Source organism: Elephas maximus, chromosome 1 (assembly GCF_024166365.1).
Source record: "Elephas maximus indicus isolate mEleMax1 chromosome 1, mEleMax1 primary haplotype, whole genome shotgun sequence".
Classification (NCBI taxonomy): domain Eukaryota; kingdom Metazoa; phylum Chordata; class Mammalia; order Proboscidea; family Elephantidae; genus Elephas; species Elephas maximus.
Window position 1 is genome coordinate 119,901,461 of NC_064819.1, and position 18,962 is coordinate 119,920,422.

Below are 18,962 nucleotides of genomic sequence, written 5' to 3' on the forward strand. Positions count from 1 at the left end.
ATACATTCTTGAGGTGATTTGGCATGTTGATAGAACAGACATCTACCCTCTGGTCTCCTCACGTATGGGTCTGTCTACTCCTTTACGTGGTACTTCCCAAAATATAATACCCAAAACACTAGTCCTTTGACCTGCTCCACTTTGAAAATAAAATGAAAAGAAATGAAATAAAATATTCCACATTGGGCCAAATTATAAACATTAAAATTATGAATATTATTTCCACTTAGAGCCTCACAACACATTAGCAGTTTATAAAAACTTTGCAATCAAGACCGACAATCTATTTAATTTTCAAAACCTGTGTTTTCTCGGAATTGTTTGATTAATCAACTCCTTCTTTTGTAATTACCTGTTAAAATACCTCAGAACTAGTGTTCTAAGAAACTCATTTTAAAAAAATCATAGTTCATCAATTTGCAGATGCACATTTTCTTTACTCTTTAACACCTCTGAAATTGGGATGCTTCTTACATTTTTGATGACATCCTGGATTCAGTGAAATGTAGTATTACCTAGCAACTTCGATCACACTTAGGTATGCTGTGTTAACTATAATTAGGCTCTCCTGAGAGTGAAAGAAAATCTAAAATGACAGTGGCCTAAATAACAGAGAAGCTGATATCTCACCCACAAATCTGGAAGTGAGTAGTCCTAAGCTGGAATTGCATTCTGTAGTGTTGGATACCCAGACTTATTCTTTCTGGTTGCTCCATTGCCCAAAGCCTTTATTTCTCAGGCTATATAATGATTCATGAATCCCTGAGTGGCAATCAGTTAACAAGCTCAGTTCCAGTCCACTTGGAAGAAAGGCCTGACAATCTACTTCCAAAAACTCAGCCACTGAAAACCCTACAGACTGATGGAACAGGAGAATAGTGGGATGTAGATCTCAAATTCTCATAAAAAGATCAGGCTTGCTGGTCTGACTGAGACCAGAGGGACCCTGACAGTCACGGTCCCTGGACCCTTTGTTATCCCAAGATTGGAACCATTCCCGAAGCCAACTCTGCAGACAGGGATTGGCCTGGACTATAAGATAGACCATGATACTGGTGAGGAGTGAGCTTCTTGGCTCAAGTAGACACTTGAGACCATGTGGGTAACTCCTGTCTGGCGTCAAGATAAGAAAGAAGAAGGGGAGAGGAGCTGGTTGAATGGACACAGGGAATACAGGGTGGAGAAGAGGAATGTGCTGTCTCTTCAAGAGGAGAGCAGCTAGGAGTACACAGCAAGGTGTATATAACTTTTTGTATGAGAGGCTGACTTGATTGGTAAACTTTCACTGAAAGCACAATAAATAAATAAAAATTAAAAAAAAAACTGTTTTTAAAAAAAAGAAAACCCTGTGGAGCACAGTTCTACTCTGACACCAGTGAGGTTGCCATGAGTTGAAATCAACTCCACGGCAGCTTTTTTTAAAATAATGATTCAAGAAGGCTTTTCCACATCCATCTAAAATGTAAAAAATTTTGCCAGCAAGAAAAGAAAATAGACCAAGAAAAAAGGGGTTGAAGTTAATTAAGTTCAGCTGTCTCTGAAGGAACATTCTCAGAAGCTGTCAATGGACGTTTCTGCTTACATCTCACTGGTAAGAACTTAGTAACATGGCCACACCTAATAGTAAGGGAAACTGGGAAATATAACTGGTTTTCTGAGCCTGAGTGTACTGAGCAAAGAATTCTATTACGGTAAGGAAAGGGAAAGCCTGTAAAAAAGGAAGAGGACTGAAGAACAACTAGCACTAAAAAAAAAAAGCACTACCTGCCATAATATGATCACTGAGTACTGCTCTGTAACTGGAAACTAGATAGTTACTAAAGCATGACTCTTTAAAAGTTAAGGCATGAAAGCTTATATTGTTGAATATGAGAAATTTATTTAGCCATTTGGAACCAGAAAATGCTCCCTTTCCTCTCCAACATCAAACAGTTTAGAATAAACCTCTTAGAGTCCATGGCCACTGATCTTGGTTTGTGAAGATCAGAACACAGCGATTATCTTCTGCTGCTTTCTTTTGATTCTCAGGTCACTCTGATTATTCAGATTTAAGCTGGAGAAAGTGCAATTGGAGATGGAAGAAGTGATTCATAGAGTGGCTATTGTGTGGACATGGGCTTGTAATAAGGATAAAAACCAAAAACTAAAACCAAACCCACTGCTGTTGAGTCGATTCGAACTCATAGCGACCCTATAGGACAGAGTAGAATTGCCCCATAGAGTTTCCAAGGAACGCCTGGTGGATTTGAACTGCTGACCCTTTGGTTAGCAGCTGTAGTACTTAACCACTACATCACCAGGGTTTCCTGTAATAAGGATAGCCACATTCTATTCTGAAGTTCTTGAGAAAATTGATCAGTTTCTCTTAGATTGCTCTGTGATTATGTTTCCAAAACTTCTTTAGAGATTTTGATTCAATTAAATGCAAGAATTATTGTAAGAAATTCTTCAGTGTTCATCATTGCATTTAATTCTTATATTTGTTCCCATTGTCTTTAATCTCTGCTTTCTAAATTGAAATATTGAAGCAGCAAGACTGTTCAAATTTAATCTCAAATTTGATTAATATTGATTTTGAAATATTAGGTTATGACCAAAAGTTTTTAAAAATTGCAACTAAAAGAATTTAAAATTCCCAAATGGAGTAGTGTGTTGTTGTTGCAGTTAGTGGCTGTTGAGTTGACTCCAAGTCATAGCGATCTTGTGTATAACAGAACAAGACTTTGACTGGTCCCGTGCCATGTTCATGATCCTTGGTATGTTTGAGTCCACTGGGTTGGCTGTTGTGTCAATCCCCCTCATCCATCTCATTGAATGTTTCCTTTAGTTTTACTAACCCTCTACGGTACCTAAGGTGATGTTCTTTTCTAGAGGTTGATCTTTCCTGATGAGGTGTCCAAAGTAAGCGAGCTGAAGTCTCACCGTCCTCACTTCTAAGGAACACTCTGGTTGTATTTCTTCTAAGACTGATTTGTTTGTTTTTCTGGTAGTCCGCCTTATGTTCAATATTTTTTGCTAATACCACAGTTCAAATGTATCAATTCTTCTGTCTTCCTTTTTCATTGTCCAGCTTTCATATATGTATGAGGTGACTGAAAAGACCATGGCTTAGGTCAGATACACTTTAGTCATCAAAGTGACATATTTACTTTTTAAAACTGTAAAAGAGATCCTTTGCAGCAGATTTTCCCAATGCAATACCTAGTTTGATTTTTTCAGTGCAGTTTCCATGGACATAAAATAGTGTATATCTCCTTTAAAAATACATTTCTATCTTTAAGCCACTATCATTTTGGATATTCTATCACTCTTGGCTGATTCTCTTAGTTTTCTTACTTTATTAAGCTATCTTTCAACAAAAAAAAAATAGTTCATTGAAACTAGACTTCTATTATCAGTTCCTAAAAGCTGTCATTCTGTGATGTTTACTTTTATTTATAAGCACTTGGAAAATGATCTTACTTTACAGAGAAATGAAATCATTATGGAAAAATGTGAAATAAGGTTTGCTGTGCTCATTATATCAGATTATCTTAAACCATGAGGCAAAGAAAATGACAAGGTAATTAGTGCCTGTTGGGCCTCAGATGGTATGGGCCCATTTTTAGGAAAACAATATTATATAACTTTTAAAAATCCTGAAAAATGAGCTTCATGAATTGGTCTTCTGGCTTAGTGGGATTGGTAAATATGTTTTTAATGAAAATGTCATTTTGCTTATTGTTTTTATTGAGAAGATTTAGAGATTCATAATTTTCACTTTTAAAGACTAAATCGTTAAAGCAACAAGTGCATGCTGGTATTGTAATTTATCTTAATGTTCCCATAAGGAAAACAAAGGATATTTTTTAAGAGATCATATCTACCAGATGGATATGTATCTCATCATCGTCATCAGATATTTACTGAGCATCTCCCACGTGCAGAACGCTGGGGTAGGCTTTGGCATGTAGAATTCAAGTTCTAAATAACTCAACCCTACTGAAATGTGCTTGAGCAATTGTTATATCTTTATTGCTTCAACGGAGCACAAGAGAAATGTGCTAGCTATACTATTAAATTAGAATTATAAAGTAATAAATTAAAATAACAACTGACACCCACCTATTTTTTTTTGAAGCTTGTGGCAACTTAGTCTTACAAATGCTTAAAATCATACTGATAAGCCAATAACTATAGTATTGGAAGGTATGAGTAACGTGAGAGATATGTGAACTTCTGTCCCAATTATAAAGACGCCTTTGTAGAGTGAATCTACAACTCTGAAACAATCTACTCAGAACAGTGAATTTATTCTGCTCCGACCTTAAGGTACTTTACTGTGGCCCATCTAATGGCTGTTGTTATATGCCATCCGGGCGATCCTGACTCATAGCGGCCCTATAGAGCAGAGTAGAACTGACTCGTAGGGTTTCCAAGGAGTGGCTGGTGGATTTGAACTGCTGACCTTTTAGGTTGGCAGCTGTAGCTGTTAACCACTGCACCACCAGGGTGCCAACCTAATGGTAGCAGAGTCTAAAATCATCTGCCTTTCTATGATGCTGCCCTTCAGGTTATCGTGCAGACAAACTAGGGTGATCTGCTTGATCAAATGTTATAATCCAAACTATTTTTAGCACTTGACTTCCATCATTTATATAGCAGTGTTTTAGAAACGGAACCCAGGATTTAATAACTTCCTTATCAGACCAGAATAGTTCTTTAAATCAAAACAGAACTCTCCCATTAAAATTCAAATCCACAAATTATTTTGGAATACCTTTTCAAGCAGACATGTAAATTCTAAATTTCCCTTGTTTCAGTCTTTGAAGTTATTATGTACTTGTCAGAGGTAAATTTTTTGCAAGGTATTGAATCAGTAGCCTGACTTGTTCAATGAACCGTCATGCAGACTTTTAAATAGGTAAAATTTTAGCTTTTGCATACATTTTCTCCTGGTCCAAAGTATCTGCATATTTCTGATAAAATAGGGGAAGGATAGAAATGGAACCTGGTGTTAAGAATTCTAAAATCTTGGTCTAGTTCCAGGAGTATTTCTTATTTAACTGAGAGGGCTTGGCATGTTATTTAACTTTTAGAAGATAGTTTTCTCATTCTTAGAATAGCACTAATAATAAAAACCACAAAAAAACAAAAACCAAAAAACCCCAAACCCAAACCCACTGGCGTCAAGTGGATTCCAACTCATAGCAACTCTATAGGACAAAGTAGAACTGCCCAATAGGGTTTCCAAGGATCAGCTGGTGGATTCAAACTGCCAACCATTTTGTTAGTAGCTAAACTCTTAACCAGTAAGCCACCAGAGCTCCAGAGCTAATAATAGGTGTGCTAATTATATCACATGGAAACCCTGGTGGTTAGTGGTTAAGAGCTACTGCTGCTTACCAAAAGGTCAGCAGTTCGAATCCACCAGCTGCTCTTTGGAAACTCTATGGGGCAGTTCTACCCTGTCCTGTAGGGTCACTGTTAGTCAGAATTGACTCAATAGCAATGGGTTTGTTTGTTTGTTTTTAATTATATCATGTAGGGCTCCTGATAAGATCAAAGAAAATACTGAGTATTGAAACAATTTGCATTCTCAGAAATGATGTTTGCGTGTGTGTGTGTGTGAGAGACAGCGAGTGAGAAAGAATATAAGTAATGAAAAGTTAATAAACAAATCCTGATTTGTCTGGAGTCCTGATTACGTATGGGAATTAAATTCACTACTCTTAAGAAAAGTTTGGAAAGAACAGGGTGTAATGTTTTACATTTTCTTTAACTGATATGACATAATGTTTAATTTACCTTCTCTGAAAGATGACAGCTGAAATTGACTTCATTAGAACATTACCATGGGCTTTAAGATATCATGGTATTATTGGACACTTGCATAATTCCTGAAGTTTTTTTTTTAAATCTTTGAGGATTTTATAAACACCAACCAATTCACCCCAGTTGTGTTTCCCAATATGTGGTGTAAAATTCATGTGTTCCCTGGGGCTCCAAGTGTGTTAATACTTAGTTTCTAAAAATACATCATTTTCGTATTAATTTCACCTCAGAATCACACATACTCTTCAGAAGAGGAGAAGCAGAACAGTCAATGTTCTTTCCGAAGGTAAATTTAAGTAACACTATGTGGGCTTTCACATGGATGTGCAAAACTCTGAATCAAGATGACAGAAACTGACTGGAATTATTGCATTGTATAGTAACCCAGCAAAAGCAGTTTGTGTATTGTTCTTATGATTTTAAACTATGCTATCATTCCCCATGTTTAATTGTCATTTTTAACACAAAGCAAAATTGAAATTCTATGTAACTGATACGTTTCAGGGATGCCATTGAGAAATCTTGAATATATAAAATAATTCAAAAATTAGTTATAAAAGTACATTGCATTACTTATGAAGGTGATTGGATTACATGTGAGCAGATATGACACATTTGTCCTTTCTCTTTAGCCTTCTTTGCCTGCAACAACTGATCTCCCAGAGTTCTTTGTGGCTTCTTATAAGTGGCCTGGATGGACCCATGGTCCACTGGATCAAAAAAACTGTGCTGCATCCTGGGCGTTTTCCACTGCAAGTAATGAAGTCATTTTAACTATTTCCTTATAATTTCCCCCTTTGACTCTAGAGCCTGGTACAGTATTTAAAAAGGTTTTAAAACTAGAATATTTAAATATTAACATATAGTCATTTATGTCCATTATTAGTCTTAAAACTGGTCCATATTTTCAGGGTCTGATTTTACAGAAAAAGTCAATCAAAGAAACAATCGATAAAGTAGCCATAATGTGTTTGTCCTTTGAGAGTGAAGCCAGATAAGAAGAGAAGTGTTAAGTTCTCTCATCATCAATAATATTATCTGTACTTCTTAATGCACATGGACACACCCCTATATTGTCCTTCTATTCTTTTCCCTTTATAAGATTTGAAAAAAATATAATTATTGAGATAATTTGATGTAAAGTAGGAATTTAGAACAAATAATAGTGTATCGAGTGGGTTTTATCTCCCTTTAGATGAAAAATGAAATTTTTCAAAATAAATAGATTGTGAGTCTAAAATGATGTAACTAATTGTTTAATAACAGTGGCTTTCAAATTAGTGCTTCTATCATTCCAAAGGAGCCCTGGTGGCACAGTGGTTAAGAGCTTAGCTGCTAACCAAAAGATTAGCAGTTCAGATTAACCAGTTGCTCTTTTTTTTTTTTTTTTTTACCTTGGAAACCCTGTGGGGGCATTCTCTCTCTTCTGTAGGGTCACTGAGTCAGGATCGTCAATGGGTTTTTTTTTTTATTATTATTCTGAAAGTATAAGAAATATCTCTTTTATGCTTTCATATAAGTTCATAAATTCAATAACTGAATTGGGTTTATCCCAAGACTTGTTCTCCAAAATTATCCTTAAAGGAGTGTTGTTTGTAGTCCAACAATTAAATGCAAACTAACCTGATGATGATTGGCCACTACCAAAGATTTTCCTAAAAAATATACTTTAAGCTTTGTAGGTAATTCCAAAAGAGTGCTCAAAAACAGTTTAAGCACAGAAATCTTTGTGAAATAAGTACACAGCCTCTTAGAGAAGCCAGCTCTGAGGATGGTGCTTCTGGCATGGAAGAGTGCCAATATCTTTGTCTAAATATCACTTTTTCACAGTATCAGCCAGTTCAAATCAGAAACAATGCCCTTGGGAGAACAATAAAGTTGGCCAAGCCCATTTATAGGGTGGCTCCATCTCTAACTCTACATTACTGCCCACACATTGGGTATAAATGCTTTCTGGCTATCTGATGTTTGCCATTATCAGAGATACAAATGGGGACCTACCTGAGCCCTGTTTCAAAGGATAAGTAGAGATACATTCAGATAATTTTTTTGTCATTTTATGTTCATGTAGTTAATGTGTTACCCCTCCTAGGTTATATATAAGAATTTTTCTTTAAACTTAAGTTAAAACAGTATTTTTGAAGACATATGAGGAGAGATATTAGTGGTGAAATAGTGAGAGTATCAGACTGCTTGAGGAGATATTTTCTGGTGTCCCCAAGTCACAGCCCTTCAGGTGGCCTTAGCGTAGGGCTTGTCCCCCTACCAAATTCACCAGAATCTCACCCTTTTGTGATTTTAGAGGACACAGTTTTATGTCCTGTGTAAGGTAAATCAGGCTGATTTTATTTTTTTCCATTAAATAAAGAAAAGAATAAGCTAGGTTCTCTTGAGGATTTAGAAAACTATGTCAGGAAGTAATAGTTAAAATAAAAAAAAAAGGTCTTTCAGGGAAACTAAAAGCTATAAGATGGAGTAAATAAAACATTAAAAATATACGCATACACATATACAGTAGTTATGTAACCAAATAAAATTCAAGTGAGATATCAGAAGATGAAGAGGTGAAGGTGTTTGGAATGATGGGAGAGATACGTATCACAGAACAAATTTGGAGACAGAAGAAAATAATAGAATGTGTCTCAGAGGTAAAGCCCAGTAAAGGGTTTCAGGAAGAGAAAGGAAAACAATTGGTTAAGCTGAGCCATTCTTTGGGTCTTCAAGCCTTTTCTAAATATTGCAAGCGAATTTGGACTAACCCTTCACAAAGATTGAGATCCACCTGTATAAGTGCAACATATTGCATAACAGTAGAATTTAAAACATTTATCCTTCAGTTGAAATGTACAGCTTAATGGAGCCGCGAGGGGTCTTAGAGATCACCTTTTTCAAGTTTCTGGTTTCATAAAGGAGGCATAAATAGGTGAAGTGACTTAACCAAAGCCAAAACCAGAGTATCAGAAATGATCCTGGAATCCTGTCTTCAAACTCTTGGTTACAGTTTTTTCTATATTGTAAACGAATTTTCTGAACCAAAGAACAGTTATGCTAACATTTAAAAAATTCATATTTGCTTCCGAGCCCTTGTACTGAAAGTCAAAGCATCAAAGAATTTCTATTTTCTTTTATAAATAGAAATAGAGAATTATTTTCTTGAGAATAGCAGAGATAGCAGCATAATTTGTTCCTATGAAATATATCCTAGTACAATAAGAGTTGGAAATTAAGAAGGAAATGGGAGGTTATAGATTCAACACACGTCGAACATCTAAAATGTGCCAGCAATTGCACTACAGAATTGTACGTGTGCTGTAGTTACGTAAAAACCATGACTATACAGAACTACATTTGCAACCTAATTTAGAATAATTGTGAAATTAATACTTTAAGGGGTTCCGGTACACATGCAATTTTGATGAACTAAACTATAACTTCATTGAGAAAATTGGATGGATGGAAGGAATGTGGTGTTCTACTGCTCATTAATTATTTTCTGTATTATTCTGTTGTTGTTAGGTGCCATCGAGTCAGTTCCAACTCATAGTGACCCTATGCACAACAGAACAAAACACTGCCCGGTCCTGCGCCATCCGTACAATCGTTGTTATGCTTGAGCTCATTGTTGCAGCCACTGTGTCAATCCACCTCGTTGAGGGTCTTCCTCTTTTTCGATGACCCTGTACTCTGCCAAGCATGATGTATTCTATGAGGGCAGAACTATGTCTCTCTTGTTCACTGTTGTAATTTCTAGTGCTTAGCACAGTGCCCATCACCTAGTAGGTCCTCAATAAATATCTTGAGGAAAGGAATGAACTGATGAACAAAAAACATGCTAGGAAATTGTTGAAACAGAAGAATAGAAGGTTCGATCATAAAAATATTAGCTCATTATATATACGCACAAAGTGAAATCTGTGTCTACTAAAGTAAGATTAGGATCATGGTTTTCAATCATAGGTATATTCAATCTCAGATACTGTAAATGATAGATTCATATTAATCCCATTTAGGTTAAATATGTTCTCCTGAGTAGTTAAACTAAATACCAGCTAAAAAGCAAGAGTTCCATTTACTCCAGTATATCAGATTACTATGGAAAATTTCCAGTTAATATTTATACAGTTAGTTTTCTAGATTTTTCCAGTTTAGTTATATTCATTTCAAAAGATAAATCGACAAGGACAATATGCAAGACACTGTCCTATGTGTAGGGGATACAAATATAAATGAGATAGGGCCCTGGCCTAAAGGAGTTTCAACACTTGCAAAATTATTTAATGAAGAATTCAGAAGTGTGCAGAACATAAAGGAAGAAGGAAATAGAAAAGTCTTTGGAACTGGTAAGACAATGGAACAGTACCAACAATTGGACAAAAAATCTGACTGGAATTATGACATAGCTGAACTGGTCAGTATACACAGATATATTAATGACATTTGGCCTCATAATTTTAAGTTACCTAGTTTCATGTAAAGTTTTGAAGAATAGCTTAACATACTCTGTGTAATTACTTTTTTTAAAAAACCTGTGCCATTTGACTATTAATTAATATTCTTTTTGAAACAGGTGTGGCAGCTGACCGAATAGCAATTCAGTCCAACGGTCGATACACAGCCAATCTATCCCCTCAGAATTTGATATCCTGCTGTACCAAGAACCGTCATGGATGCAACAGTGGAAGCGTTGATAGGGCTTGGTGGTACCTGAGAAAACGTGGGTAAATAGCTGCCCAACATGTGTTCCTAGAATTCTTATGAATATTGCCTAGGGTTGGAACAAGGGAAAAAATTACTGCATCTATATAAATACATATTTAAATATACACTATTTTTGGTAGCTACTGTTTTTTTTTTTTTTTTTTTTTTTACTGAGATTAGAAGCTATTGGGAACAATTATTTGAAGAATATATACATTCCTAGCCAAATTCAGAAGAGGAATTTTAGTTTTGAAGACTCAAACATTGTTTTCTTATTGATTTGAGTCAAATGGTTCTACTGAGTTGCCATGGAGGGAATAAAGTAATCAATGTTGTTGATACCTCTGTTGAACATTTCAGTTTTCTAGGTAGGTGAATTGATAAAACCAGGTAAAAATTAGACTACACGTTGGAAGATGAAAATGAAGTGATTTATGATTGCCTTCACTCATCAATATAATCGTCCCCATTACATTTGATGGTAAAACACAGGTTGTTGTTCCTTACTCTCAGGTAGTTTGGTACCCACCCCACTTCCACCCCAGCCACTATAAAAGCTAATTTATTTAAGAGCTGAATTGTGCTGCTGAAGAACCTGCAGCTGATATGTAGTGCTATACATACTTAGAGCTCACCTGTTCTGGGCCTGCTGTCCAACGGGTGCTGCAGAAGAGAGTGAGTGTAGGACGTTGATGGGTGTCAGTAATTTTCCTTACCTTTTTTCTCCTCCGTGATTTTTTGCCTAATACGGTGCTTAGAATGGGAGACTTGGGCTGATACTTTTCTGGTGCAGTGGTGCTTTGTTGGCTTATTTCACACTATGATAAAAATAAAAGCATTTTAGGGACTTAAACATATAAATTATCATTGCAATTTAACCAAGCTCATCACCACAAATTAATGCATGTAAAGCAGTTTTTTTTTTTTTTTTAAGTGCTTGAGTATTTTTAATGGCCTTGCTTTCATCATGCGCTCTGCTCAGATTCTCCTACTCTGTTCAACACTATTGAATTTTCTTGAACCAATCCTACTAGATACTTCTTTGGTCAGACCAGCCTTGAATATTTATAAACCAGTTCCATAGTTTTATGTCCCTTTTTATTTCTGTATATTCAATATAATTATATTAGATTTGGAACCAAATAGATGTACCTTGAAAAATACAAATTTGCTATATTCAGTTTCAAAATCAGAAATCAAAATTGTTTTCTATCTTTTGTATAATGTATAAAAAAGAAAAAAAATCTTTTTTTTTTATAATGTATAAAAAATATATCTAGTAAATTTCCACTTTATTAACTTTTCATATGATATTGGTATTATAATATTTCCCCCAAAGTTTCATAAACTGCAGGCAGGTAACAATTGAAGTCTTATGAGAAGATATCTATGACTTAAAAAAAATAAAAAACACGCATTCTAAAACTTACATAATTTACCAGAACACCCCATTTGAGAATAATCAAATTTATTGTCTTTTTCAAATTATATTTTTCTACACATTATAATTATAGATTTAAAATGAAGGCATCCTTCCCGTATTATGGGAAACCCTGGTGGTGTTGTGGTTAAGTGCTACATCTGTGAACCAAAAGGTCTGCAGTTCAAATCTGCCAGGCGCTCCTTGGAAACTCTGTGGGGCAGTTCTACTCTGTCCTACAGGGTCGCTATGAGTTGGAATTGACTCGACGGCTCTGGGTATTAGTACTACCACAGACAGTATTCACAGCCACTTTCCATCTTCAAGAAAGACTATACTACAGACAGAATTATTTATTAAAACAAATTGAAGCAAGATGTTTAAAATTACAATAAAGAAATAAGAGGGGAATGGGGGGAGGGTAATATAATTGAGCTGCTGTATTGGAGTCAGTTGACATTTTGAAAATTATACACGTAAGTAGCCAAATTAATTGGTGAATGTTTGATTTAGTAACATTGAATATAGACAGGATATTATGGCATTTTCCTAAATATTACTTTTGCTTCTTTGCTTATTCCCCATAGACTGGTATCCCATGCATGCTATCCACTTTTCAAGGACCAAAATGCCAACAATAATGGCTGCGCCATGGCAAGTAGATCTGATGGGCGGGGAAAACGGCATGCCACAAAGCCATGTCCCAACAACATTGAGAAATCTAATGTGATCTACCAATGTTCTCCTCCATACAGAGTCTCTTCTAATGTAAGTCTAAGTGGGAAGAATGAATAATGTTTGATTTTCTCATTAATATGCATCTCTGCTGTTATTAAAACTATTTAAACATTATTTAAAACTACAAGTCGGAATCAACTTGATGGCAACAGGTTTGGTTTTCTTGTTTTTTTATGTTCTAAAATGCTATGTTTTCAGGTATAATTGTTTGATATTCTTAATAATGTATCCTTAAAGACTTCCAGTTTTGGTACGATACATACACACACATATACACTTGACAATCACAAATAGATGGATAAACAAAATGTGATGCATATATACAATGGAATCTTAGCCATAAGGAGATATGAAGTACTGATACATGCTATGACATAGATAAACTTTGAAAGCATTATACCAAGTGAAATCAGTCCCAAGAGGACAAACATTGTATGATTCTGCTTATATGAAATAGATAGACAAGTGTATACAGTCCTAAGGCTGTTAGTGGTTACCAGGTGTGGGCAGGATGGAGAAGGGAAAAGGAGACTCTGCTTAGGATACACTGAGCTCCTATTAAGGGTGATGGAAAAAGTTGGAAATGGATAATGGTGATGGTGGCACAACATGATGAATATAATTAATGTCACTAAATTGTACATGTGAAGAATGTTGGTATGTCAAATGTTTTGTTACATACGTATTTACCACAATTTAAAAAAAAAAAAGGCTAAGGCAAACCCTTTCTCACTAATTTTTTGGGTAGTGGCTAGATGGACTGTCTTGATTTCATTTTATCGATCCTTTGCCTTTTTTCACACAATAATTGAAGTGAACCAAGTCATAAAAGGAAGAAAACCCCCTTGAAATCCAATTTATCATGTTAAAACCTAGGTAAATTTTACTCCATCATGGCAATGTTACCATGTCTTCTCATTTTCAGAGTATCTGAGCCTTCAGTGGCTTCCAGTTACCTTGAGAATACAGTCCAATATTCCTGCCATGGCGTACAGACCTTTCATGAGTTAGTTCTGATGTACTTTTAGAGATTCGTGTCTTGCCAGCATCCATCCCTTCTACTTCTCCTACCCTTATAATGATCCGATATACCGGACTACTGTCTGTTTCCTAGATATACCATGTTCTTTTATAGTTTATCTGATTAGCCATATCCTCTGACCCAAATTGTCACTTCACTGATTTCTGTCTGGTGAAATCTCACACATGCATCCAAGCCCAGGTCAAAACCTCATCTTCTCTGTGAAGTTTTCCTTGGCTCCTAGGCAGAATTAATTTCTCTATTATTTCCATCCATGGTACTTTGTGCTTGCTTCTGTATCATGATGCAATTATGCCTGCCTGTTGTTAGTTGCCATGGAGTCAATCCCAACACATGGCGACACATGTGTGCCAAATAGTACTGCTCCATAGCATTTTCAAGCTGTGACTTTTGGAAACAGATCACCAGGCCTTACTTCTGAGGTACCTCTGGGTGGATTTGAATCACTAAGCTTTTGGTTAGGAGTTCAGTGGTTAACCATTTGCTGGAGTGAGGTAGGCTCCTTATATCTACCTACTCCACTAGGATGTAAATACCTTGATGACAGTGGTGATCGTTGTCAGTTGCCATTGAGTCAGCTCCTACTCATGGAGATCTTATATGTAACAGAACAAAAGGTCGCCCTGTCCTGTGCCATCTTCATGATCGTTAGTATGTTTGAGTCTACTGTCGCAGCCATTGTGTAGTGCCTTCCAACCTAGGGGTCTCATCTTTCAGCACTATATTGAATAATATTCTGTTGTGATCCGTAAGGTTTGCATTGACAAGTTTTCAGAAGTAGGTTGCTAGGTTGCCAGGCCTTCCTAGTCTGTCTTAGTCTGAGCATAGGTACAGATTAAATATTTGCTTCTATCATAGTTTTTGGTATGTACTCTGTGCTCAATGGTATGTACAGATGAATGAATGAATGAGCAAATGAATGACCTGCCTTACTACTGAGTACTGCATTACACACTGGGTGGCAACATAGAAACACTGTATTCTGAAAACCTAGACTAATGTGCCCTACTAAACTATCATTTTGGATGGCTTTCGTGATCAAAAGAGTGGAAATAACATTAATTTCCACAGTTAAAACATGGTTTTGGCTTAAATTATTTTTTCTTTTTGTTCATAAAAAGGTATTATAATTCCTCTCCATTTCAAAAGTATTACTTAGAGATAAAAGTCAATAAAAGAAATAGATGTATCTTGTTTTAAGCAACTTGGTCATTTCATACGTGAATATTTCAAAGCATGTTTAATAGAAAATTTAATAGAAAATGCACTTTGGATTGCATAACGCATAATTGGGATCATGCAACACCTAACATTGTTTGCCAGACAGAGGGTTTAGTAAACTCTGGTAACGAGATGCTCAGTGATATTTTTCCTTCCAGGAAACTGAGATAATGAAAGAAATCATGCAAAATGGACCAGTTCAAGGTAAGCTTGGATGAGATATGGTGGTGTTTTATTAATTTCTTTAATACATGACATTAAATTTTAGCTTACCTAAAAGAAACTTAATAATAAACAGGAAAACTTTCACTTTCAGATTGTTCATGAAGGCTCAATTGTTCTAATATCAGTGCAATTAAGGAAGATATGCTCACTTATGAACTTCATAAGCTGTCATTTTTTTTTAAGAAGGCAGATGTATTCACAAATCGAACTAAAGGCTGTGCTCTTAAATATTAGTGACACATTTGATCAAAGTCTGCTAAGTCTTTCAAAAGTGATTATAGACCAAACAGAAAAACATGAAATGTGAAGTGCTTGATTTGCAGTGGTGCTCACTTTTTGTGTTCAATCATGTTTAAGAATCATGCATAATGTTAGATATTTTCTCAACTTCAGTTTAAATGGCTTAGGTAATGAAAAGAGGAAAAAAAATTAGGATTAACAGTAGAAAAAAAGTACTTTGCCTTTTTTATTAGCTCATAATAAATCAAATAAGCCAGTATGACTTTTGTGTTTTGCAAAAGACTTTCTATTTTGATGAATTTTATAAATATGTTATGGATAGTAAACTAATAGTAAATGAGAAAATAATACAGTGACTTACTGTGCCTTGACTTTGATTTTTAAGATATCATTTTTGGTAAATAGTTCCTTGCTTACTTATTGAAAATACTTTTTATTTTATACCAAGGGCATAGATAAAGATAATTAGTTCACAGCATATATCTCTGTACTAAACGTTGCCTTGACGTACATGGAATAGCAAATCCAGTGATGCCTACAATGGAAATTCAGGTTGTGAACTCTGAAAGGCTTAGAGTATATTATCAGTGCAGGAGAATATAAAGTAACCCAAAATTAAATTAAAATTAATTTAAATAAAAAACATTGGTATATGGCCAGTTTTTGTTTTTCTGAATGCTGATCTAATTGCTATTGGTTTAATATCTAGCAGGAAACATGTATTTTATAATTGTGTTGGAAGAATTTTTATTGATCATTACCACAAATTGGCATTTGCTTAGAAAACAAAGCATACACTAAACATGTATTGGAGTTGATTTAAAAAATTCTGGAACCTTACACAAAATCCTAAACAAGTGGAGGGGAGCTTTTTTTCTCCCCCTCTTCCTTAAAATTGTGTAATGTGTTCACTGCTGTAAGACTGGAGGAATCTGTCTCTCAATGTTGGTTTCATGAAGCAGAGCTTGGTAACAAACTTAAAGTGGCACAGGCATTTGAACTCAGGGCTGAATTAAAAATTCCAACTTTGTGTTCGCGACTGAAATGACTTTGGACAATTTACGTAACTTCTCTGAATCATCAAATGATTACTGCTGTTTATATTTTTCTTTCTTTTTTTTTAATCAGCCAAAATACATGCAGATCATGATTATTTAAGAGTGAGAATACCTGAGGTTAATTTTATGGTAATATACTTAAATGCTTGTGAATTCCTCTTGATGAATCAAAAATAAAGAAAATTTCAAAGCAATGAAGTCAATTATGTAAACTATGCAACATCTTTTAGCAAATATTTGTGGTGAACCCACTCTTTGCCAGCCTGAGTCAGGGGCTGAAGACAGGGCAGCAGTCAAGGCAGGCTCCAGTCTGTTCTCAGGCCTGTGATGGTCCTGTCTAATGAGCTTGCTTGCATTTTCCCTAGAGTATAATCGCACTAAGGTAGCTAATACGATTGTATGCGAGTGGGTTTATCAAATCTGTTTTGGAGTCAAAAACTGAAGAGAGGAGCCACTTTTAAATGAATTTTAATGGCTTCTCACCCAATCTTTATTTGGTGATGTTTTACAGCAAATAAAAAAATATATTTTATTCTTGGTACTTAGAAAAGAGGTAAATCACAGGAGTTAAAGAAGCCAATGGCTCTGTAGAATAGAAAACCCACTAGCTACTTTTGTACATTTTTATAAATGGGTAGAATGTTGGTTGACTCATCTTGCTGTAGTGCTGTAGATTCAGCTTGCTTATTGTTGACTGGGCTAACATACAGCGTTTCTTTCCCTGTCTCAATGTAAACAAAGGTAAAAGGAAACAGAAAGTTAAAGAGTGCGGTGTGTATTTTTCTAAAATCTATAGAATTAAAAATAAGCATAAGCGTTGGCAAGAGAATAAAAGCAAATAGCTACATAAAGTACAGTTATAGAAATTATTAAAATCCTATGGGAATGTGTTTTATAGTAGATAAAAAAAGATTTAACTTCTTTTTGAGAATATTTGAGCAGCATCGGAAAAGGCATGGAACACTAAAAAATGGAATAAAAAATGAACATTAAAAAGTTGAGTTAATTTTGGAGTAGGAGCTTCATTTTAGGATTTATCAAATTCTAGCTCCTGTTTTATTTAAAATACATTTCAAAGTAAGATAGACAAACATTATCCACATTTATCAAGGTTTACGTATTTAGCCCCAACTAAAAATATCTTTAATGCATGTCTTCTAGAAGTTTAAAGCCATTACCTTGCATTGCTCAAGCTCTTCAACAAAGTGGCACATACATAATACAGAAAAGGAATAATCTAGGTGAGAGAATGAAGTATAAGCTTTTCTTTTTAAAGAATATAACACTGACATAACTCTCCAGAGCTGGGAAGTTAAAATTTTGTCATAGTGTTCTTTTGCTTTTTATTCAAACTCATTCAAGGGAAGGCTTGTATTTACTTCTGAGGATTAAGAACAATTACTATAAACTGTGTTTGATAGGCTCAACCTTTGCCATTTGTTTAATTCGAGTTTTAAGAGGCTGGTGGTGATGCGCAAGGTTAATGGAGAAAAAGCAATCACCTGCCAAGCATGGTGGGTTTTGCTGCAAGGGGCTCAATTCTTGGTAGTAGTGCCTCTGTCAATTAAGACTAGATGGAGTTTCAAATGTGTAATGTGTACTTAAGTAATAGTCTAAATTGCCAAAAGTCATTTTTACAAGAAAAAAATGCAGCAAATTAAATTGAGGAAAGAAAATTAGACTCCTTTGCAAAATCCCCTCATAGGTTCAACACCCAGCAATTTACCCAGTAATTTTTCTGTGAGAATTTCTGTAGATTTTTAAAGAAAATTTAAAAACAAAACAAACAAACAAAACTGTCCTTTTATCCTGTTGGCTTTTATTTTAGCTATAATGCAAGTCCACGAGGATTTCTTCCATTATAAGACAGGAATATATAGACATGTTATCCGCACAAGTGAAGAATCAGAAAAATATCAAAAGCTTCGGACACATGCAGTCAAACTCACTGGGTAAGGCAATTTCTCTAAAAAAAAAAAAAATTCTTTTAATGCTTTTGGGAAATGAACCTTGAAATGATTGTATGTAGTGCGTTTAAACCAAAAAAAAGAAAAAACCAAACCTGTTGCTGTCAAGTCGATTGCGACTCATAGCAACTCTATAGGACAGAGTAGAACTGCCCCATAGGGTTTCCAAGGAGCAGCTGCTGGATTTGAACTGCCAGACTTTTGGTTAGCAGCCTGAGCTCTTAATCACTGCTTCACCAGGGCTCCATGTAGTGCATTAAAAAAAAAAGAAAAACACACCTGTTGCCATCAAGTCAATTGTGACTCATAGCGACCCTATAAGACTGAGTAGAACTGCCCCATAGAGTTTCGAATGAGCACCTGGTGAATTTGAACTGCTGACCTTTTAGTTAGCAGTCATAGCTGTTAACCACTATGCCACCAGGGTTTCCATGTAGTGCATTTAAAAGAAAAAAAGTGCATTTAGGTACCAGTAATTCTTCCTTGTTTCTATCTCCTTATTGAAATTCTCATTTTGTGTCCTGATTTCCTTTAGTTCA

General features: G+C 35.3%; 1 protein-coding gene across 1 annotated transcript in view; it reads left to right on the plus strand.

The window, feature by feature from the left end:
* The window catches only part of TINAG (tubulointerstitial nephritis antigen), a 111,100-nt gene that overhangs the window by 34,533 nt on the left and 57,605 nt on the right, over positions 1-18,962 (plus strand). The window contains exons 5-9 of the mRNA XM_049894596.1: positions 6,447-6,570; positions 10,382-10,532; positions 12,520-12,700; positions 15,092-15,137; positions 18,285-18,408. Coding sequence (XP_049750553.1) covers positions 6,447-6,570; positions 10,382-10,532; positions 12,520-12,700; positions 15,092-15,137; positions 18,285-18,408 — 626 coding nt within the window. The remainder of the gene's footprint in view (positions 1-6,446; positions 6,571-10,381; positions 10,533-12,519; positions 12,701-15,091; positions 15,138-18,284; positions 18,409-18,962) is intronic.